Genomic DNA, 23,971 nt, shown 5'->3' on the forward strand with positions numbered 1-23,971 from the left:
CCCCCCCCCCCCCCCCCCCCCCCCCCCCCCCCTCTCTGGGCTCACCCTGGCGTACAGGGAGACGCGCGCGCTCGTGTGCCATCTATAGCTCTTCCCCCATACCCCAAGAGGGCTTTCTCACGCGGATATATAGGTAGGAGCCAGGTTGGTCGATAGTTCGCGCGTAGCAACAGCCGGCCGGGGCTTTTTGCCCGACTTTTAAACCCCCGACTGTAACCGAGGTACTACCCACCCTCGCCTGCACTCCTAACCGCCGCCGCCCTCTCGCTCTCTCTCTCTCTCTCCCTCCCTCCTGCTCGCCCGCGCACAACCGGCCCCACGAGCCTCGTCCACTCGGAGTAGTCCTCTCTATTCAAACCTGATACCCTTCCAGGGAGCGGATGAAAATGATGGCGGTGGAAAAAGGAGACGGACCGCGTGACTGATGATCATGAGAAAGACGAAAGTTCGGGGAGAGTCGATTGAAAACCGGCCGGGATCGGCTATTTTTGCAGCATCACTGAAAGAGAGAGAGAGAGAGGGGACTATAACTGAAATTCCGATATTTCAAAAAGAGAGGAAAGGGTCGTCCCTTCCACGCGCTGGTATTATCGCGCTGAGCTTAATTACAGCGCAGTTATATACCGGGGATGGGGATCCGCGAGTTTCTCGTTTTAGCGCGACGTGTATTTCTGCCGACGACTTTATTAATCGACGGCAACTTGGCGGGAGGGTCGTTATGTATATATTTGTCGCAACTTCAGGGAATTCGCGGCGTTAAATAGCCCGGTAATTAGAGCTGTTTAAAATTCCGAGAAGGTGAAGCCGTTTGAATTTCAATGCTACGGCTCGCGGAGAGGAAGGGGTTCGACAATGGGGCCGAGAGTCTGTAGGCGGGTGTAACAATGCGAGCGTCGCCGTCGGCGGAAAAATGGTAAGAACGTCGTTGCTAGGTGCCTCCCGACACTTCCGGTATCCGAGTCGCTTCGCGTCGGCATCGTCCCAGAGAAATACATCGTCCGACTGAAAGCGGGCCGAGCGCGCGCGCTTTTACGTCGGCTACGTGCTGCCGCCTGTTAAACGCGACTGTCGTCGTTTGCACGGACACTCGACGGGTAGTTGGCCGAACGAAATGACATAATGACGGCGAGAATAGGACATGCACGGCGCTCTGTCTCATGATTCCATCAAGTGACTCTGTCCGGCCGACATGCTCCGGTCGAAATTTTGATCCTGTGTTTAACCTCTGATTCTACAACATGGTAGGAGCTAATAAGATAGTAAAAGATAAGTTCAATTTCAGTTCTAATATATATTTTTACTCTTACTTTGACCCTGATGATGTCTTAAATTTCCGTTTCCGCTGTTTTAGCAAAAACATGTTGTTAAAGGTAGACTGAGAAAAAATATCTACAAAAATAAGATATTTATTCGATAAGTACTGTATTAATTAATACGTATTTACTTATATCAATATATATATTTTAATATTGAAGAAAAGTTTTTTAAAATGAGCAAATATATATGCTCTTATATGTTCTTACGTCTATAGCTTTTCATGAAAGCAATTATTTATTTTATTTAAATAAAAGCATTTAGATTTAAGCATATGTTAGTACTATCCGAATAAGTATTTTTTATTCTTTAGATTTTTTTTCTCTCAGTGCAGCACTACAGTTAAATCGGTAAAAATAAAGATTAAAGAGAAGTTTATAAGTGCCAATATACAAATAGGAGCTAACTAACCTTACAAACGTCAATATAACATGGAAATTTCGACTCGGGATAATTAGCTGACGAACTTGAGTCGAAATTTTATGCCTAATGCTAGGTTCATACGGGACGTAAAAGACATAAAGTCCTACCATGAACATCGTCGTGTACGTTTAAGTTGCATTCACACTTAAAGGAAAGCGTAAAACGTTCACACGGAGTTTTTTATTTGAAGAATTCGAACGACGAAAAGTATCAGTCGAAAAGTGTCGAGTCGCGATAATTCCATTATATGTTACGACATCTTGCTTCATGCTTGCTAACCCACGGCTGAAAATCAAATATGTTTAATCCAGCTACGGCTAAAGCATGAAGGCGCTAATGTCAGAGGCAAACCTTTACACGAGCCTACAAACTGCCCTACCGAAGCTTAACTCATACTTACATTTCATGCCGTGTGAACGTAGCATTATGTTAAACCTTAAATTCTACATAATAGGAACTAAAATTACAAAATATATAGGTACAACTCTAATGATATAATTTACACTTACTTTAACTATAAAGAACTTAAACTTCCGTTTTCGCTGTTTTTAAAGTGAAAATACTCGTTTTGAATACTTGTATACTTATATGCTATACTTACATGAATTTAATGATCAAAATATCGAGAGGATTTATAACTTCAAGGTATCATTAAAGTTAAATCTGCACACTGAGAAAAAATTTATTGATAAAAAAAAACTTGTAAAAATTTTAGTAAACCGTTCGTTTGCATGCAACTACAAAAATATTATTTATAATAAACAATTTATTTACTTGTTTAATAAAAATCATTCCTCTTTAAGAATTAAATTGTTCACTAAATGTAAAAAAAATGTTCTACAATGCAATCAATGTTTATTAAAATATAAAAAATATTTACTGCTATGTGCTAAATCTTTTATTCTTTTTAATTGGTTTTATATTTATTTTTTTATTTATTACGTTGCTTTTTTATTGCGTTTTGAGACGTTGTTAACGATTTTTCCCGAAATGTTCTGAATCGTATGTCATTTAATCAATTCCATTTATATTGCATTTGAAAAATTCGTTTACCATTGGCCGGATTTGAAACTCGGGACTTCCAGGTCTGGAGTCTACTGGAACTACATATCCTACTGAGCCATTTCGGCCTAACTTACTAGTATATTTCTTACTATCTACAAATATTTCCAAATTCTACCGGAACTTCCACTTAATTTTATAACAAAAATAATATCAATACATAAATTAGTAACATGCTTTAAATGTTATTTAAAATATTAAGGTAGAATAGCACTTTCAAATATGTTCCCCGAAATGTAATAAATATTTTATTGAAAAAACATTTTAAAAAACGTCCTATTTTTTCATTTCCGATAGCTTGAAAACAAGAATTTAAACAAATATTTACTAAAACATCTTTACAGTTAAGAGGTTCAATATTTAAAAAATGTATTTACTAGATCTCAAGTATTACAGTATAATATAATAAATTTGTATTTAATTATAATAAGATAAATCTTTAAAAAATAAGTCATTTTCTAATTTTGATGCTTAAGTTTATTAAAATCAAGTAAACCATTTTTTTTATATTTAAACATTATTTTTTTAATTAAACAAATCTAATTTTAATAAATATATATGTTTAGTAAATATTTAGTATATATTTAATAAATATATTTACTAAAATAAAATACTTTACTAAAATTAAATAATTTTTTTCTCATTGTAAAATTGGCAGTTCAAGAGAGAAATTTACAAGTGTCAATATCGCCAAAGTAGATCTTTAATTATCTAGGCCATCTAAGTAGGCGCAAACTATTTTCAAGCGCGTCGGTAGTAGCATCAAAATTTCGAGTCCACAGAAATAAAATCATTACTGGAAAAATATCAAGAATAACTGCGAACTGCGGATCATTTTATCGAGCGCAATGCAAAACGCAGTTTCGAGATCCTTCGGCCGAGATCGATTTAGCGTGTCGACTTATGTTCACAGCTCTTAAATCGGGGATTTAATAGCGTGGCAAACGCGCGTGGGTGACAAGTGTCGGCCGGCCTTTCTCTTTTTCGTCATCTCACTCCGAAGATGAGATTCCAACGATCATCCGCGAAGCAACGTCGGGTTGTCGCGCCCAACGAGTGCGAGAATAGAACGCACGAGAGATTTATCTAAGAAAACCTCCGTAGGCCCCCTTTTCGACGAAAAATACGTGGTGCGCCAACGCGACCACTCGTACCTCCACTTGAGGCGCAACCGTTCCGGAGTTAAGAAAACATATAACGGCGATGTGTGAAACATTTCTACATTTAATCTTTCGTTGGCACATTTATTTTTTGCTGATTAATTTGGCATATTGGGTCTGTGGAGACCCAGAAATTTTTCTGATGTGCCTTTACTAAAATATCTATAAATGTGTTTATATAATGTAGAGATATTACATAGATATAGCTTTGAGTGTACAAAAGTTAAATTTGAAAAATTCGTCGCAATCATTATTTTTAAAATAGATAATTTCAGAGAGAAAGAAGAACTATATAAAAGAAGACAATAAATTGGTTCTACACAGAAAGAAAAAAAATAATTCTGCATGTTTTAAGAAAAGATTTCTATATTTATACATGCAATAATTCAAGATTTAACGGCTATAATCTTAATTTTTCAACTGGGTTAATTTGAATGTCTAACTAGAGTTAATATCATTTCAATTTGAAAATTGATGATACAAATATTCATATACGCATCTGACTTGCGTCGGTTTTTCTTACGAAGAACTCGGTTAAATAACATGATAGAAGTCCCGTCGTTTTATCTCTCACAAGTAAACCTTTCCGAATGCGAAAGATTAATTCCGTCTAAGTTGGCATGAAACTTTACTTCCGAGAGTTTTCATCCATCTAAACGTGCAATTTCGTCTACTGCCGTGCGCAACGCGACGAACTATGAGGAACGAAGGATATAAGCGAATGAAAATGTGTATATGTGTGTGTGTGTGTGTGTGTGTGTGAGAGAAGGAGGGGGGAGTACGCGTAGGACGGGAAATTCAAGTTCGTCCTGTCTCGTTTCGTGACGCAACGTAAAGTGCGCGCGCGCACTTTTGTTTCCCATCGAATAAAGATAAAAGCGGGACACGAACGGAACGATATCCGTGATCGAAGCTTTCAACCGAAACGAAGTGCAAGACGCGTTCGCGCTTTCCCTTCTGCCCTCTCCCTCCTCAATCCTTCCAACCCCCGACAATACACAGGACTTCGGAAAGGATCGCGGAAGTTCCATCTCCCGCCAGTTTCCACGTGCCCCTCGCTCTCTCCAACTTTTTCTCACAGTTATTTTAGATTTTCTCTATTTCCGCTTCCTATTTTCAATGTTTACATCGAACCATTGCGGAACTGCGTAATTACAGCCGGTTTCTCGACTTTTGCGAAATCAGTTATTTGTCTTGTCTCGGCGTATCAGTCAGCGGGATTGGGTCTCCGTACGGAAATTTCCCAACATTCCTAAACACGTCATAGATTCTAATCGGATTACTCAAAGTTATCCCAAATAAATATAACATATTGCAATACCAATTAGGAATCCCGTACTTATCCCAATTATAAGAAAACTTGAGAAAAATATCGAACAGAGCAAATGGAACTTGTCTAAATGTCCAAATTAAAAATCGCAAATTTAATCGGTTGGTTAATCAAAATAGATCCCAATTAGATCCCATAGAATTTTTTATATAAGAAACCAGATAGATCCTGTTTTCCCTGCTCAAAACTTTTCTGATATTTTATTCGATGTAAATATAAAGTAGAAATCTAAAGAAAGAAAATTTTAGGTAAATGTTGGACAGAGAAAATGGAATATGTCTGAGTCTTTCCACTTAGAATTGCACTTTTGAAACGTTACACCTCTAATCCGAATCTTCATAGATTTTCTAATCAGAATCCACCATTCTTTTGGAAAATCGGAATAAATTCCAATCAGATCCCAGAACATTTTCTATGTGTATCCTTGCAGTTTCACGATTGTCTCCCCTTCCACCCCCCCCCCCCCNCAAGATCATTCGAAATCAACGATATTAATAAAACATAAACTAAGAACGTGACATGCATTTCTTTTTAATTGTCTAAAACCGTGTCCCCAAGCTGCACAATTTCCTGCCGTTACGTGAGATTATCGTTGAACCATGACAAATCGCGCTGGCGGATTATGGTGTTTTGCAAAACGTTTAATAATCTTTTCTCTCGCACTTTTGCGCGCTAAGCGCGTAATACCGGTTATTTTCCGTGCAGGGCTTTAATTGTCATCTTGTGTGCCCCATCGGCTGGATAATTCATAACCGGCACGAACGGTAATTTATAGCCGGAAACTCGTTAAGATCGCTACTTCGAAACCAGTTCTTCACAGCGGCCCGATAATGCATCTCACGCCCGTTCCGTCTAATCGACATCACCTTCCTCTGCACAGGTTTTGCCAATATACTCGATTATCGGGATGATAACGCGCTTCGCAAAAACGTAGTGACAGCATTTATATATATCGCGACTATCACCAGAAGATTAAAAATCTTTCCGATAATTCGCCAAAATCGCGAAGATTGGAGAAAAAGTGTCGCTGCCGACGCCGCCGTAACATTTCGCGAGCGACCCGAATTAAAATTCCGATGTCACTTTGGCGCTCTTAAAGATAATTTTACGCCTACTTAGATGGCTATATTATAGACTAATAAAATCTACAGAGAAAAATATCTGAACAATAAAAAATATTTATTCCATGAATACTAATAACATATTTGTATCAAAATACAAATTTTTATACACCAAAAAAAATTTTAATCGAATAAGAAAATATACATTTTTCTAAATGCGTAGTTTTGCATAAAAGCAATTGTTTATTCTATTTAAATAAAACAAAATTAGAGAGAGATTTAAGTAAATATGTTATTACTACTTATCGAAAAAATATTTTGCACGTATAAATTTAAGTATTCTTCCTCTCAGTATACTTTAACGATCCTATATTTATTAATTTCATTCTTGAGCCTTTATTTCTCGATTTAATTCTAGATTTAATTTTAATGCTATTTGAAAAATTCGAAATATTCTCTGATATATTTCAATTATTAAATTCACACGAGTATTTAAAATAACCCATTTTGATGCTGGAAATAGCGAAGATGGAAATTTGAGACATCATCAATTTGAAACATCAAAATAGCTAAAATTATATCATTAGAATGGAGAATATTTTGGTATCTTAGCTCCTATTGTGTTGTAGAATTAAAGGTACAGGGCTAAAATTTCGACTCGGGGAGCTCGGAAAACACGAATAACGGTACACTCCATTCTACCTGCGGGAGAGCGGGGAGAACGTCTCGGATAAATGTTTTTATCAGCATCGGCGTTCATCAAACACCCGAAACGTAAACAAATTTCAAAAAGAAAAATTCTTCCATAGAGACGAATCTCGTTAGAATATTTTTTCCTCAAATTTCCACTGTCGTCACTTTTCATTCCATGGCTCATCAATTTACTGTGGAAACGAATTCCTATCTCGCTCGTAGCTCGCTACGGCGCGTGTGATAAATTAATAAGACGCATAATCACATTCTTGCAACCACATCTAAATGATGTAACAACTGAATAACCTGATGCAATTCCTGCGGTTCGTCTATAAGACGGCAATGATACACGAACAATTTTTCTTTCCGTGCCGGCGACGGCGAAGAGCGGTCGAAAGCGGATGAGGAGGGAGGAAGAAGATCGTTAGAAATACGAGTCGCGCTTCTTTATCTCGTTGACGTCGCGGAAAATCGGAAAAAGAAACGAATCGGTCGATGAGAGAAAGAGGGAAGGAGAGAGGGAGAGCGGCCGACGCGGATCGGCACGTGTCTAGCTTCGAGAGTACACACCGAGGGAGAGGAGTAGTTGTCGCCTTGTCCCGCGGAAATGACCTTGAGAATCAGCTGTACGATACGAGGATGAAATTTCCTACTACCGGCGAGACGCGTCGCCGTCTTAGCGCGTAGAAGGGAGAGAGGAAGAGGGGGCGAGAACGCAAAGAATAACGCAGCGGGAGAGAGCGAGGAGAGAGTTTCTTGTCGACGAGAAGCTCGGGGATGGCGCGACTATGAGGTCAGTAAGACCTGACGTCGCGGGGGAGAGAGATCCTCTCGGCGGTGTCCTCCTCCGCATCTTCCTCGAGATCCTTCTTGGCGGTTCTTCGGCCTTCGATCGTAAGTTACGACGACATTTTCCCGAGGAAATTTGCCTTTCGAATCGTATAATCGCCCGTAAGAGAGGCGCGCGCGCGCGTGATCGTAACCAACGCCTCCGACGACCTGCCGCTTCTTCTTCAATTTCGTTTCGACGAAACTCATTTAGAAACGAATGAACGTTGCTGCAGCAGCGTACGAAGCTTCCACCACTTCGTTCCACTTTGTTATCTCGGCCGGAACGTAAATTCGATGAAATCCGAGCGATCCCGCTCCGCGAACTAACGTCGCGATGTCACGCTCGTGCCAGCGAACGAGCGGGACACGCGAGAGATTCGCTCGAGAAAATTTCGAGGAAGGCGTCCAGGGCTTCAACGGGGGAATAGGGGAAGGGGATGAATGGGAATAGAGAATGAAGGCATTACGAACGGGATTTATGCGATCCGCACTCACGGAGAAATCCATCCCGAAAAATCACCCTGCGGCGAATGAACGTTAATTTTCCGGTGCAGAGGGGGGGGGGGGGGTTNCAAGTAAAGCTCATCGAATTAAACATAAGGATCCTGTATTATTTTGTAAACAATCGGAGTAAATTTGGAGGTAATACGTGGTAAAAATTTTGCGATGAAAATGGTCCTTCGAAATTTTGGTGTTACTTTAACATGGGAAATATGTTGAGGAGTACACAAATATATGTTAAATTACCATATTCACCTTATTAACATATTACTTTTTAACACATTCACCTTGTTAAAGTGACACAAAAATTTAAACGGACTGTTTTGTAACACAAAACTTTTTACTGTGTAATCGAGGAAACATAAAATTGACGAATTAATACGCACGACGCGGTGAGAGGGCAGTTGGAAGAGATATGCCTTGAAAATTTGTTTCACAACAACAATAATAATAATAATTTTCTTGGACGTATAACAATCGTGACATACATCTGACAAACCTACGCTTGTTACGCACGCATGTACGCATGCACACATGCACGTACGCAGTTTTTAAACATTATATAAATTTAAGGCTCTTGGATACTCGCTATGGTTATCCTTTGATGACATAAGAAGCGAGGAAAATCATGCTAATTCATATGACGGTATATGTAGAAATAAAAAAATATATGTACAAAATAACATTAATGATCGATTCAACACATTTGTAAAAACGTTCGGACGTTTTCCTTTAACCTGAGTAAAAGTTAATAAATAGCCGTAAATTAGTGTAACATGCAACTTGCGTTTTTAAACTATCTTTTCTCATGATTTCTGTTACGTTAATTTTGCGGCTATTTATTAATTGTTCTGGAAAGCAGTTAAAGGAAAGCGTCCGAAGATTTTTACAAATGTGCTGAGTCGATCACTAGTTATTTTGTGCGTGTATCCTTTTACTTTCACATATACCGTCACATAAATCGACACGATTTTCCTAACTTCTGATGTCATCAAAGAAGGACAGCCATAGCGAATATCTAGGAGCCTTAACTGACATTCTCGTGCTCTAATGTCAAAGCTGTGCATCATAAATTACGATAAATAGAGGTTAAGATTAGTGGTGTGATGTATACGCATCGTCAATGATTCGACTAAACGCTGCAGAACCGACAAGGAAATACTTTCGTGTTATTGTTTATCATTATTATCAATGCAATGTCTAGGCGGGCCGCATTCAGTCAGTAAGACGCGCGACCGGATGCTGACTACTGACGGGGAACAACGCAAGAAAGATAGTCTCTAGTCAACAATTCCGAATGTACAATCATAAATAACATAACCACCATAAATTATCACATTTATAAACATTAAGCGCAAAAATACCGAGCTTCTTCGTGTTGCATTAACCATTACTTTCTAACGGTATTTTTACGGACCACCGACTACCTTAAGTCTGGACATCCCCGCGTAAACACAGCGCAAAAGTGAAATTCAGCGTGAGAAACCGAGACACAATAGCGCGCGCACCGAGAGTTACCGCTGGCGGGCGATATCCGTTACGTAACTATTTCGCGATCATTTAAGTATTAACGCGATCACCGTAACGGCCAACGGACACGGGAGAGAGCGACGTGAAATAATTCAGTGATCTGAGCGACCGAAAATTTCAGCGCGTCGCGCCGCAAAGTGGCTCGAGCGGTTACAGGAGAACTCACCGTCAGCTCGTGCGATCTCCTCTCCCTTTCTCCTCCCTTTCTCCTTACCTTCGATACGAGAGCCGGGAGCGGGAAACGCGACGGCAACGAACCGCGTCCGAGAGACGAATCGATCGTGCGGAATTTATTATCGCGCGCGTCCGACGCTGCCCGCCGTGATAAAACCGGACGGGTGTACATACGACACCTGTTAGTCGCGCGGCAACATAATTCGCGGCTTAACCATTGTATAAACAGGACGTATTGCACGCGCTCTCGTGCCGCGGGAGAGAACGAGAGGAAGAAGGGGAAGGGACCATCGCACTTATGCGCTCGAGGTAAACGCTCGTGAGGACGAACATCACGAGCAACACAAACGTTCATGTAAAGATGGATGGACAAATGCGAACGTCCGCCGTTATGATTCGAAATGTGCGCACTTTAACGAATCCGAACGAAACGTTTGGTTTACGTTCGGACCGAAGCGATGGAACGAAGGAAGTTCGCGAACATTCGGCTAATTTCTGCCTGTGATTTGTTCATACTTTTAAATTCCAAAGTATGTACCAATCAGATTCAAGAGGGCACTGAGCGCTAGCCTTCATTTAGTAAGCGCCGGTCTACATAGATGCTTTTAAGATCTAAGCTTTAAGAAATTCACCAATCGAATATGAGGAGAATAATCGACTGTGATTGGTCAATCTCTTAAGGCTTAAAGCTTAAATTCTCATTGAAGACCCCGCTTTACATGGATGTACGCATGTGGCGGTGATATTTGGGGTGGGGGATGCTCTCATCTCCCATGCTCAGTGAGCCCTCGGATCTGATTGGTACATTATTTTGGATCTAAAAATACAAATAAATCATAGCTGAAGAGAAAGAAATAATTAACGAACGCTACGAACATTCGCCTTCGACGTTTGTTCGCTAGAGTCCATATTTTTAACTCACCTTTATCGATAAAAGTACCTTAAATGTGGCTTCTCGGCCAATCGGGTGATTCCTATGATACATTTAGAGGCATTTTTATCGATAAAAATGAGTTCAGAATATGGATTTAGATATGTACGCATCTTTACGCGGACGACGAGAGCGAATATATATCTCGACCGGGAGCGACGGTGGCGGCCATTTCTGCATTGGATTTCGCATCAACGATCAATAGTTAACGAGCTATTTGCTATAATTATTCGGCCACTAACGTTATCGGCATTCGACGCGCCGTCGTCGATGCGCATTCGTGTGTTTCTCTCCACCTCCTCTTTCTTTCCCTTCGTTCGTTCATTCATTCATTCATTCGCAATGAATTTCCTTATATCTGAGCACGTCTATTAGAGAAAGAACGAACGCTCAGCCGAAGAATAATGATACGGCTTGCTCATGGAGAGCGAGCGCAACAATACGTAAATAATAATGAACGTATAGATCGAGAAGGAAATAGACTCGCGGAGAGTCGCGCGAATACGAGAGAGAACATTGCGAAGATAAATATAAATAAGGATGTTAATCGAAGAAGCAGATCCCAGTCGAAATTTTGATGCTCTTAAAGAGTTTGCACCTATTCAGATAGCTTAATAAAAACTTACTTTGAGGATACTACATTTAGTAAAATATGTACTGCACACAAGTAAATGTTGCTTGTCTCAAATAGGTTTATACATTCACAAATATATATTACAAGTTCATCATAAAAGCATCAAATTTATTCAAAATATATTTGGAATCCTAATAAGTTTAGTATTTCAACCGAAAATATTAAATTGAAACGAAAATCGAGCTGTTTATTTAAATTAACCAAATTTAACTTTATAATATATAAAGTTTTTTTTATATTATTTATTTTGAGTACATGAACTTTTCTCAAATTTGTGATGAATATGTTTTAAGATTGTCGAGAAAATATTCTTTGTTGAATAACTATTATTTAAAAGAAGGGAAGTAAAATGAGCAATTACTTGTTAGCAGAAGAATGATATTTTTTTGTGTGTACATTTGTTAAGGCTCTCATGGTCCTTTACTATAGTTGACTTGTTTGATGATATCAAAAGTAACGAAACACACGCCCAAAATTTTTGCGAAATACGTTGAATTAAAATGATATAATCATAAAGTAACACTTGCGATCGATTGAGCACATTTGTTCCAAATATTCCGAAAACTTTCCTCTTTCGTTCTAATAATAAATAAATAACCTTAAAATTAACATTAACGTTACGATTATTTATTGATTGTTAGAGTAAAAGAAAAGTTTTCGGAATATTTTACATATAATTTACAATCGCGATCACATAACCATAATTTTATATATTTCATTTTAATGTTATCTTCAAGCTATAAATGCTCTCAATATTTTAAATATCAAATTCATTAGAGCATTCAAAACAACTTATTTTTATGCTAGAAACAACGAAAAGGGAAATTTAAGACGTCGTCATGGTCAAAAAGTGGCAGTAAATTATGTCATTATAATCGAACCTATTTTCTACTATCTTATCTCCTACTGTGTTGTAGAATTAAAGGTTCAATATAATAGAGCAAAAATTTCGACTCGAAAGATACGGCGAGAGTTAAACGAGGCCCCGGCGTAGAAGGCCGCTATGAAAGTTCGGTGAGACGCGCACAGGCAGTAGGGAAAGGGACATCTGAAGGCAATGATCGAACGTAGCGTGACCTGGCAAATTACTGTCACTCGAGGTAATTTCAGCGTAATCGCCTCTTCCATTCCATTTACCGCGTCTAAAGCCAAATTTACCTTTCGAGCGTATCCGAGGCGAGAGAGCGACCGCCGACGAAAATATAGCGCGCGCGCCATGGCGAAATAATTCGCCGGCGAACGACGACGTGGATCCCGTCCACCTGTGTATCGTAACACGACGTCGCGATCTGGTGCATATCACGAAACACACGCGAGCTTCTTCTCCTCTTTCTTTTTCCGCGTCTCGTCTTTGCCCGTGGACCATAATCCGCGCGACTGTCGCGGATTGTATATATATGATTATATGTCGCGGATTGTATATATATGATTATATATATATTATTATTCTTGGACTGTAAGAATTCAATTGGCTTATCACTTACGATTTACTATATATTTTACGGCTATTATACACGCTCCTTAACACTTTTTTCCACTGAAATGTCTTGTGATTTAAAATTTAGATTTTCCTCCATCCTCTAGCAAATGTTTCAGTACATATAAATAAATGTCTACTTATAAAAATGAAATATCATATTGTATATAGTCAATTATATTTCTATTTCTAATAAATATTTGCCAAAGAATACTAAAGTAACCATTTTACTTGAATCAAGTAAATATTACTTGAATAGTAGCACCTTTCTTTTCAATGTAAAATAGGTTCCAATAGTATAATTCGATTCTGATAATATAATTTATTTCTATTTTGATCACGATGATGTCTGAAATTTGTGTTTCCGGTGATTTTAGCATCAAAACAGGTTATTTTTAATATTAATATGAATTTAATAATCGCAATATTAAGAGCAAGATAGAACAGCATTAAAATTCAGAACAGCATTAAAATTAATTCTGTAGAATTAGTAGTTTAAGAGGAAAATTAGCAAATGTATTGGGAGTACAAATTAGTTCGGTCCGTTTTCAAAAGATGGCTCTGGCTGTTATGAATGTTTCATAGTGACAGCTGATTTCGGTAGTTTCAGAGAGGTTAGACATCTGTCAATAATATTCAGTTTATATTGCTTTGAGTTTCATACAAAACGCCTGTTTTTTGAATATGTGTTGAATATGTCAAATTTTGTGTTAACTAAGCAGCATTTGCGGGAGGTTTTAGTTTTCTGCTTTAATTTATTGGAAGAAAAGTGCAGCTGAAGCGCATCGAATGCTTGTAGAAGTTTATGATGACAATGCTCCAACTGATAAATCATGTAGGGAATGGTTTCGACGTTTCAAGAATGGTGTTTTCAGCGTTGAAGACAAGCCTCGCTCTGGACAGCCAAAAAAAATTCGAAGACAAAGAATTGGAGGGTATTGTATACTATGAGCTGCTACAACCTGGCGATTCCATTACGGGCCATCGGTATAGGCTACAATTGATTTGTTTGAGCCGTGCATTACAAGAAAAACGGCCGGAATACGAGCAAAGACATGACAAAGTTATTCTTCTGCATGATAACGCTCGGCCTCATGTCGCAAAAGTCGTAAAAAATTATATGGAAACGCTCAAGTGGGATATTTTACCGCACCCGCCGTATTCGCCGGACATTGCTCTTTCTGATTACTGGTTGTTCCGACGGATGCAACACGATTTGGCAGGTCACCGGTTCACTTCTTTCGCAGAAATCGAAAATTGCCTGAGAGGTGGGAAAAAGTAGTAGCCAGCGATGGACAATACTTTGATTAATCTGTTCATTAATTTTGTTCTGAAATAAATGCATTTTTAACCAAAACGGACCGAACTAATTTGTACTCCCAATAATATCATCAAAGTCGATTTTTATCAGTCCATCAGTTTATCGGTATATAAGCCATCTAAATAGACGCGAACTATTATCCTTAAGAGCGTCAAAGTAGCATTAAAATTTCGACTCGGATCGTTCTCAGTGATACTATTTTTCTTGCAATTTAAAATATTTAGATGTTTCATAATAAAATGTGATTAAAAATGTTTGAATAATCCTATGCGTCTTAAGGAAAGAGGCTAGGTGACTAATTAAAATTGCAAATTGAAATAGAAATTTCAAAAAAAGCTGAAGTTTTCAGTCTTTACGGTCTTACAGTCTTTACGAAAATGATTAATGAATTGAGCAGCGAGCCGAGTCTCGTGTTCATGACGAATCGAGTCTTCTATTGCACGCATCTCACAACAGCTTTTGGCCACGCGATCTGTGCCGACAGTCGATGATGAACGCGATCGTTCGCTGCGGATTACCCGCTCTTGAGTTCCCGAGATGTTTTCCCCGACTTTCCGCGCGAGACTCACTTCGTTCTTCACACGACTCGATTCTACCGGCTCTCATAATCATATATATTTGTAATCACACTTACGTTGGACACATTGTAGCTGCTGTACTGTTCTTTTGGGCTACCGCTGCTGTTTTGCTCACATTGTTTGTTCTTGAAGGCTCGGTAATTCTCGCGGAGCTGTTTGCCGTACTGAAACACAAAACGTGAGCGTTGAGTTGTACGCACTTCGTGGCTCGCCAAATGAGCGTGTAACCCCTATAGACGACAACTTTCATTTCAACTCAGATTAAATTAATCGATGAATGACAATAAGAATCGCCAACGTCAGTTTAAAGTTCCGTAATTTGTCACTCGACAATAATCCAAAAGTTCATAATTTCTATCTATGCCAGCACGATAATGCAGGTAATACTTGAATGACGGCAATTTTAAATCATCGATCAGATTAATCAGAGTTTAATGAAAGTCACCCTTAGATGTTTCAGAATGCATCGCATCACTGACAGTAATACGAAGGAGAAGGAAACGACCTAAGAAATTACAAATCGAAATTTTGCCCCTATGTCAAACCTTTAATTCTATAATACAGAGGCTAAACTAGCGAAATAAGTTCATTCAATTCTAATAATACAATTTACTCTTACTTTGATCCCGATAATGTGTTAAACTTCCGTTCTCGCTATTTTAGCGTCGAAATAAGTTATTCAAAGTAGCTGGGTTCGATCAGGACAGGATCGAAACGCATAAATGCCGGGATTGCACAGACCTGCGCGCGAAGCCATGTTACACGGAAGCGCTGAAGGAAGGAAGGCGAATGAATTTGTATTGTGATATATAAAAATTGTCTATTAATTGATCGTGGTGCACTGTACAAAAGACGGCCGCGTTTAACAGAAAGACTCGCGTGATAGTGTGGAATTCGAGGTGTGGTACAATTCTTTTCTTTTTCGAAAGGAAAAACAGCGAAGAAAATCCATGAAAGGACTTCTCCCACATTGGGTAACTCGTGCTCTTCCTATGAAACTGCTCGACTTTGGACAAACGAATTCAAACGTGGCAGAACGAACATCGAAAATGCACCATGTTTTGGAGATCCGAGAACAGCTGTCACGTCAGAAGCTCGATAAAGTCTATAATATGATTTCGTCCGACAGGCGAGTGAAAGTGCGCGAGACAGCAAAGACTACAGGCATCTCAACTGAGCGAATTTATTTCACTTTGCATGATGAATTGAATGTGAACAATCTTACCGCAAGATAGATGCCGCGTTCGCTTATTGCAGAACAAAAGTGTGTACGAACATCAACCGATTGTTTGGAGGTATTTATTGGAGAAAAACCCAACAGATTCCATGCGGCGTTTCGTGACCATAGATGAAACTTGGATTACACCATTTCATACCTATATCAAAAACGCAATCCAAACAATGGACTGAACGAGGTGAAATGGCTTCGAAAAAGGCGAAGACTGTACTATCGGTTGGAAAGTTGATGGTGTTTTGATGATCAGTTTTTCATCAGGGAGAAAGGAATTCTCTTGATCGACTACCTTGAGAAAGGAAAACCGTTACAAATGCTATGGAGCGCTTTTGGAGAAATTAAAGACAGCGATCGCGGAAAAACATCCCGGAATGGTCAAAAAAGGTGTTGTTTCGCCATGACGACGCACTGACGCATTCAAGCGTTGCCGCTCAGAAAAAATTGGTCGAAATGAAGTTTAACGTTCTTTCGCATACACCGTATTCGCCTAATTTAACTACCTCGGATTTTCAGCTTCTCGAAACTCAACATTTTCCTAGCTGGGAAGAGTTTTAGGCCGAATGAAGAGGCTGAATGAAGAAGCCGTAAACGGCGATTTTGAAGATCTCAAAGAAACCCACTTCCGGGAGAAAATCGGAAACTTAGAGGAATTATCAGTCACAAATATAATTTCGTCCTGCTGCTTCTTGCATACTTATTCCCTGATATACATTAATTTAATATTTTGTTTATTTTTTGCAACGTTAAATTTTATTCTTGAAAAATTATGCTGGTTATACTTATATATGGATAATACATACACGGACGACACACAAGGCATCTATCAATTGAAGAATTGGCATAGTGCGTGAGACAAGCAAATCATGACTTAGAAGTCACGGATTCAAATTCCACCGGAGAAGCGTGTTTCTCAAATACGATATAATATTAAGTAGTAGTAATATTAAGCAGCTAATGAATAAGATTTCAGACAAAATGATGACAAATGAAATAAGATTCCAGACAAAGTGAATTAGCTAACGCCTTAAAAATAACACAATTAAAAGGAAATAATAAATTTCTATTCACAGAAATATGAATACGTTTGGTTTTTTCATGTAACCATATTTTATGGTACGTTTTATTGTCATTTTAGTTTATGATATAGAATAAAATAAAATCATACGAATGTATGTCACAGTTGTCATAACTATAAATCCAAATGTATCTTCTTATATTTGCACGCTTAAAAAAGTTATAAACAAATAGTAGAGGCCAAAATTGACTATAGAATATAATAGAATTATAATTACTCCAACTATATATATATATATATATATAGATTTCTTTTCTGTTAGTGTAGAATTAAAGGTTCAAAAGAGAAGTTACGCGTCAAAGTAGGTTCTTATTATTAGTCTTACAGGCCATCCAAGTAGGGCGCAAATTGTTATCCTTGAGAGTATCAAAGTAGCATCAAAATCTTGACTAGGGATGTATCAACGATTCGCATAATCTTACACACGGCCGGAATTTATCGTGCACAACACGGCCGATTAGCTCGTGATGTCCAGCGGCGAAGCCGGCCGGCGGACGACCGATCGATACCATGGTATCGCGCTTGCCTAGATAAATTCAGCGTTGCTACGCGCACAGAATTGCAAGATACCGCGGCTTCTTCCAGTCTCTCTCTTTCTCTCTCCTCATCTCTCTTCCTCTCCGACAATTAAGCTTCCTCCTTCCTAATTTTTCCGCAACGTAAACCCCTGAATATGGAAGGCTGCGCTAATTACTGGAATATTAATAGCAGCTGTGAGATGAATTTATTCCGCGAATTACCATGCTTCGAGAAAAGTAAAACGGCCGGGGGAGGGGGGGGGGGAGATAAATGAATCGATGNGATGCACACGCGCGCGCGCGTGTCGCGGAGGACTCTTGAAAAATTAAAAGTTAATTCTGCCATTACACGCTTCGTTTCAGGAGGTGTTTTAATACGCGCGTGATTATTTTGCTCACCGGCGCACTGTTTACGAACCGCACAATATCGGCTCGCGTAACGCCGAGTGCTCGCATCGTAAGTTATGCTTTTACCCTTCACGTGCAATAGGATTAACGATATTTAGTTTTCGGCCCGAGTGAGCCCGCAATCCCATTTCTTACGAGCGGCTGGTGAACACGGGGAAAATATTCGATCGGGACGCCGATTCCTCTCGCTTCCGGAAATATTTACGCTCGGTAGGGCGACGATAAAGTTTCGCCGGGTCAAAGGTAATCCGTGAGAGCTCCCTTAAGCTCCTTATATCGCTGACGTGACGGGGAACAGTCATCTCGGATGAGGCTGTGAGTCAAGTACAGAGCCTACTTCCTTGTTCAATTTGGAACCCTTATAAATTGTTCATTCTCCAAAATTGCTGCTCATTCTAAATTGAAACGAAAGAGCAAGAAAATGACCTAGGAAATTACATCGATAGGATACGCTTCGAATAAAGCGGCGATTAAAAACATCGCAATCGCAAAGAGATGTGTTCGCTACCAAGTGGGAATTCCTCCGATTAAGTTTTCACTCCAAATTGGAAAAAGTTATCGCTCAGAATCGAAATTAATCTCGTACATCCCAATCAGACTTGGAGGATTAACGAATAATCTCGAAACATCACGTTATGTACAGGCTATTACTCTACATTAGAATGTTATAAATGATTACTACTGTTTTTTTTCCAAGGTAAGGTTTAAAAAAGAATCCGCTAAAAACCTCTAAAATGACTTGCCATTTTAGAGGCTCCCCAAAAGCTCTCAAGAGTTCTGCGCTATAAACATTTATACAAAATAAGTAATCAGAATTATTCATAATGTGATTCTCTCCGTGTCCCTCATTAGCAATTAATATTTATTCTTAAGCATTAGCATTTAATATTTATTCTTAATATTTTCGCTACCAGCATCACACATGTGTGACAGCGATAAATCAAATTCTCATGAGACGGGACGACCAGTGTTTTTAGAGATATACACGTGACAGCAATGAATTTCTTTCTATGTCTACATAAATAAACTAAATCTGATTTATACAAATAAAAAAACAAAGGAAAATACAAAGTAGTCTAGAGAGAGTTGCTCAAATAAATCTTGGAAGTAAACACGTTAAGTTTTAATAAGCAATGTGCTAATTATGTAACTCAAATCAACAATAATACTATACATATGAAGAAGAATTCATCAGAGAGATTGAATAGATAACAAAGGATAAGAAAGAAACCAAAAAAAGGAAAATACCAACGTTCCCTGGTGACTCATTCCAATATAATTCAAATTTAAAAGTAGTAAAAACTACGTAGTAATTCTTCTAGCGCTAACTTTTCATAAGGTATGACACAAAAGTATAATTTAAATATAAGCTAGTCCAGTTGCTTCCAATTCAATTTAGCCAAATATTAAAGTCACATTACATCAGTAATAGACTATTTAGAATTAAATATGATGACTATTCGGAACAAAAAAATAAAAATAAGAATACCGCAAAAGAATGTGTTGGATCCCTTGTTGTATTTGATATACACATGTGACATGCCTCCATCCAAAGATACGGTCATTGCTACTTTTGCTGATAGCACAGCCATCATTTCAAGTAAAACTGATATCCATGAACGCGCGAAGTTCAACAATCACTAAATAAAATTAATAAATGAACGAATAGTTGGCGTATAAAACTTAATGAGTCCAAATCAATACATATAATCTTCATGGACAAGAAAATTGATAAAATCCGTCTGACTACCAACAACATAATGATTTCTCATGCAAACTCAGCCAGGTACCTAGGTATGAATTTGGATGTTAAGTTGAGATGGAAAATTCATGTCTAGAACAGAAAGGAAAGAATTTGAAATGAAATATAGAAGTATGTATTGGTATACTAGGACGGAAATCTGAACCAGCAAAACACAATAAGTTATTATTATACAAACCAGTGACAAACAGGTAAAACCAGTGACAAACAGGTAAAACCCATATGAACATATGGGTTACAGTTATTTAGGGTTATACCAAGCTTTCGAACATCAATATCATTCACAGAAATTTCAAAACAAAGTACTAAAAAACATTGTTCATGCACCCTGGTATATAAAAAACAAAGGTCTACACAGGGACTTAGAAATAGAAATGGTCACCAAAGAAATACAGAGAGTTACACGAAGGCACGAGGAGAGGCTACAAAGTCATACATAAACCCTGTTGCTGCTAGACTACTCGATAAAAACAGAATCATAAGAAGGCTTGAGAGAATATAACTTATGGTTTAACCATCATATAGAAAGTTCCACGAAACTCTTGACAACTAAGTAACACTACCTTAGGAAAGCTTAGTCTTAATTTACTTTTATAACGTACTCAAAGAAGAATTACTCGTTAGTCCTATAGATTAGTTGTAATTTGTACATAATAAAAAAAATGTAGCTTATTCAATCACAGATAGAATAGGTGCGCGATAATAGAATTAAATAATTAATAATATTATTTTTGTAGCACCAAAGGACAATAGTTTGTACAGTGTTACACCTAAAGATTCCCCATTGGTTCTTCGACTTTGATGGAACTTGCAAAATTAACATAGGATCATGATTTCAACTTTGGGTCCCCTCTTCCTTGGATTTGTCTGCAAATTTCACCTGGTGCAATGCAGTCGCAAAAATTTTGATACGAAACTTCGTCTCGAGGAAATCAAAAAGGTAAAAAGCTGACGCGTTTTCCGGCAAACGTATGTCGACGAAAAAAATGTGGATGTAAAAGATAAGACATAACAAGAGTGAAGAGAAGAGAAGGGAGGACATGAGGCGAGCGGAGAGGAGGCAAAAGAAGAGGAGGGGAGAGGAAAGGAGAGAAGAGGAGAGAAAAAGAGAGGAGAAGAGACGAGAGGAGCAGACGACACAACATGAACGCGTGCATGGTGAACTATGGTGGGCCTAATATAGCCAATGTTTGCCGGTATCTAAATAAAATTACCTAAATAAGCATCCAGATGAATAAATAGATCATCTTTATTTTTATATAGATGAAAAAATACAAAAAAAAATATTCATCTTCAGCTTAGATGAAAAACATGTTATCTCATCCAAAAATTATCTGAAATGATATGGTTCATATTCTGAATTCACTTTTTCGATAAAATGGATGAAATAATATGGGTCTATGCGTTAAATCCGTATCAGACTAGGGATTAGAAATTAGATTTTAATAAATCAACAAATTTCGGTTTTGTCTCCTTTGGTCTGTTCTTTTTAGCTGCACAGCTGAACTGGTGATCACTGCTGAACAAAATATATTTGTCTCACTCTAATTTATCGCACCAGTTCAGTAATGCAACTAAAAAGAACAGACCATTCGTATCAACTGATCAATCCACTTTAAGCCCGTATCAGACCGTCGACTGTAAAGGCCGACCCGACTTCCGATTAAGACTGCCAACTCTTAATGGATCAATTACAAAAGACTAGTTACATGATGCTTCATTATGATAGGCCCTTTAAGAGTCGATAGTCGTAACTGCCAATCAGATTAGCCTTCACAGTCAATAGTCCGATATGGACTTTATAGAAAAAGATTGAAATAATAACTGCGTTCAGAAAATACAGCGATTAGTGAATAATCAATAATAATTGGTCTTTTTGTTTCTTTTTAGATCCTAAAAGATTTTTAGATCCTTAGAGCGATTACGTCGACAAATTACTTAATCATTGTGCAATTTATATAATCTGCATAATTCTTATTATAAATTTTCAGTCTCATAAACTCTCTTAAAATATCATGTAAAAAATTATCTAGATAAATATCGCCACTTATCTTTCATGTAGATAAATTAAAGATCAAGCCACCTTCATCTCATTTTAGATATTTTTTCGGATTTTCACCTCATCTTCATCTAGATGAATCTGAAATCATCTAAAGCAAACACTGGGTATAGCCGTAGCGCTATCGTATCGACAAATGCATCTCTGCTCGACTGACTGCTCGCACACGCGCGCCCATCCGTATGCACGTAAACGCGCTGCCGTGACGTGCACGGAACCCGCGCACTCATGCACGCACATTTATATACGTATACACCAACACACGCGAGGCAGAAAGCGTTATACTAATGCGGGCGGTAACTCGTATCGTACTACGAAAATTATCCGGCGAGCTTCGCAACCGCCGAAGGCTCGACTCAGCACGGTTGGCCGGCAGACAACGGCAGCAGTAGACGGCCGACGCTCCAGATGTTCGAGATATATTTGCGTTTTAACGCTACTTTTAACGCACGCCCGTTAAAACTCGCTTCGAGTTCCCTTCCTTGAACGGGCGGCGTGATTCTATTTAATTGCGATAAAAAGGATTAACCGCAGAAAGGCGGGAAATCATCACGCTTATCGCCTCTGCCGTGCCGATCGATCCCGCGAGGGATCAGTATTTATCTAACGATACCAAAATTCTGGTATCCATTTATCTCTCTCTCTCTCTTTCTCTCTCTCTCTCTCTTTCTCTCTCTCTCTCTATCTATCTATCTATCTCGCCCTTCCTCCCCTCTCCTGTCTCTCTCCGTCTTTTTCGATCCCTCCCTCTCCCTCCCTCTCTCTTTATTTTCCCTCTTCCATTCGACTCAAGCGATTAACATATTGCCGACCGACACGATCGAACAGATCTGCTTTGTTCTCAACGATCGTTGCTCTACCAGTCAACTTAAACTTTTGATAATTCTGGAGAAAAATTGTTACTTTTGCTTTCAGATTACAAATCGAAATTGCAATGCTACATTGAAGCTCTTAAAGATTTATACTTACTAAGATGGCCAATAGACTAATAAAAAAATCAACTTTCATGATATTGACATACATTAACTTCTCCATTTAATTCTATAGATTTAATGTTAATGCTACCTTGAACAACCTATTTTGATGCTAATATAATAAAAACAGAAATCTGAAACATCGGTTATAAATTTAGAATTGAAATTAAACCTATTATGGTATTTAAGCTTCTACTGTGTTGTAAAATTAAAGATTTAACATAGGGAAAAAAATATGTTTATTATATCGACTCCTATGTTACAAGAATTATAAAAATTCATGTCCAAATATGCGTATGAAATGTACGGTCTTCGAAGCCTGATAAGACGCAACTCACGCGATTGGTAATGTATTAACACATTGACGATTGCTGTCACGTATACGTGACTTTGTTTCTTACAGCTTATGAAGAAAAATTTTTCAATAAATACAGGCATGGAAGCGGTTTAAGTAAGAAAAATAGCGAAAAAAGTGAATTTCATTTCTAAAAAAAGTAAGAAAACAGTCAACTTTAAGTTAATAGTTAACTTTATTTAAACGTCAAATGAAAGTCTTTTCCAAACAATTTGTACGTTAAAAACTAAATGGTTTGTCTATTATACCATTCTTCTGAGAGCTTAAAAAAATACTGACCTTATAATAAAAGTTAATGAAAAGCAAAATTTGAATTGAATTTAATTTGAATTTGAATTTTGAATAACAAAAAGGTTACATGATACAAAGAACCTAAAATTTAAACTCAGTCTTAGGCACATATTTAGATACAATAAAATCCTTCACAAAAAAAAAAGAAGTTAAATGTTTTGTTTTTTAACATTTAATAAAATAACATTAAAACAATATTTGAGTCCAGTTAAGCTACACTGTAATATATTTCCAAGATGTTGAGATATCCCAGATTTTTCCATCAAATAAAAATA

General features: G+C 38.1%; 1 protein-coding gene across 1 annotated transcript in view; it reads right to left on the minus strand.

Moving 5' to 3' along the window:
* Positions 1–23,971, minus strand: part of LOC106749608 (growth factor receptor-bound protein 7-like) — a gene marked incomplete at its 5' end in the record, with an annotated part of 141,019 nt that overhangs the window by 62,183 nt on the left and 54,865 nt on the right. Inside the window, one exon of the mRNA XM_014629258.1 lies at positions 15,077–15,184. Coding sequence (XP_014484744.1) covers positions 15,077–15,184 — 108 coding nt within the window. The remainder of the gene's footprint in view (positions 1–15,076; positions 15,185–23,971) is intronic.

Source organism: Dinoponera quadriceps, unplaced genomic scaffold, assembly GCF_001313825.1.
Source record: "Dinoponera quadriceps isolate SergipeBrazil2010 unplaced genomic scaffold, ASM131382v1 scaffold3926, whole genome shotgun sequence".
In the NCBI taxonomy this organism is placed as follows: Eukaryota; Metazoa; Arthropoda; class Insecta; order Hymenoptera; family Formicidae; genus Dinoponera; species Dinoponera quadriceps.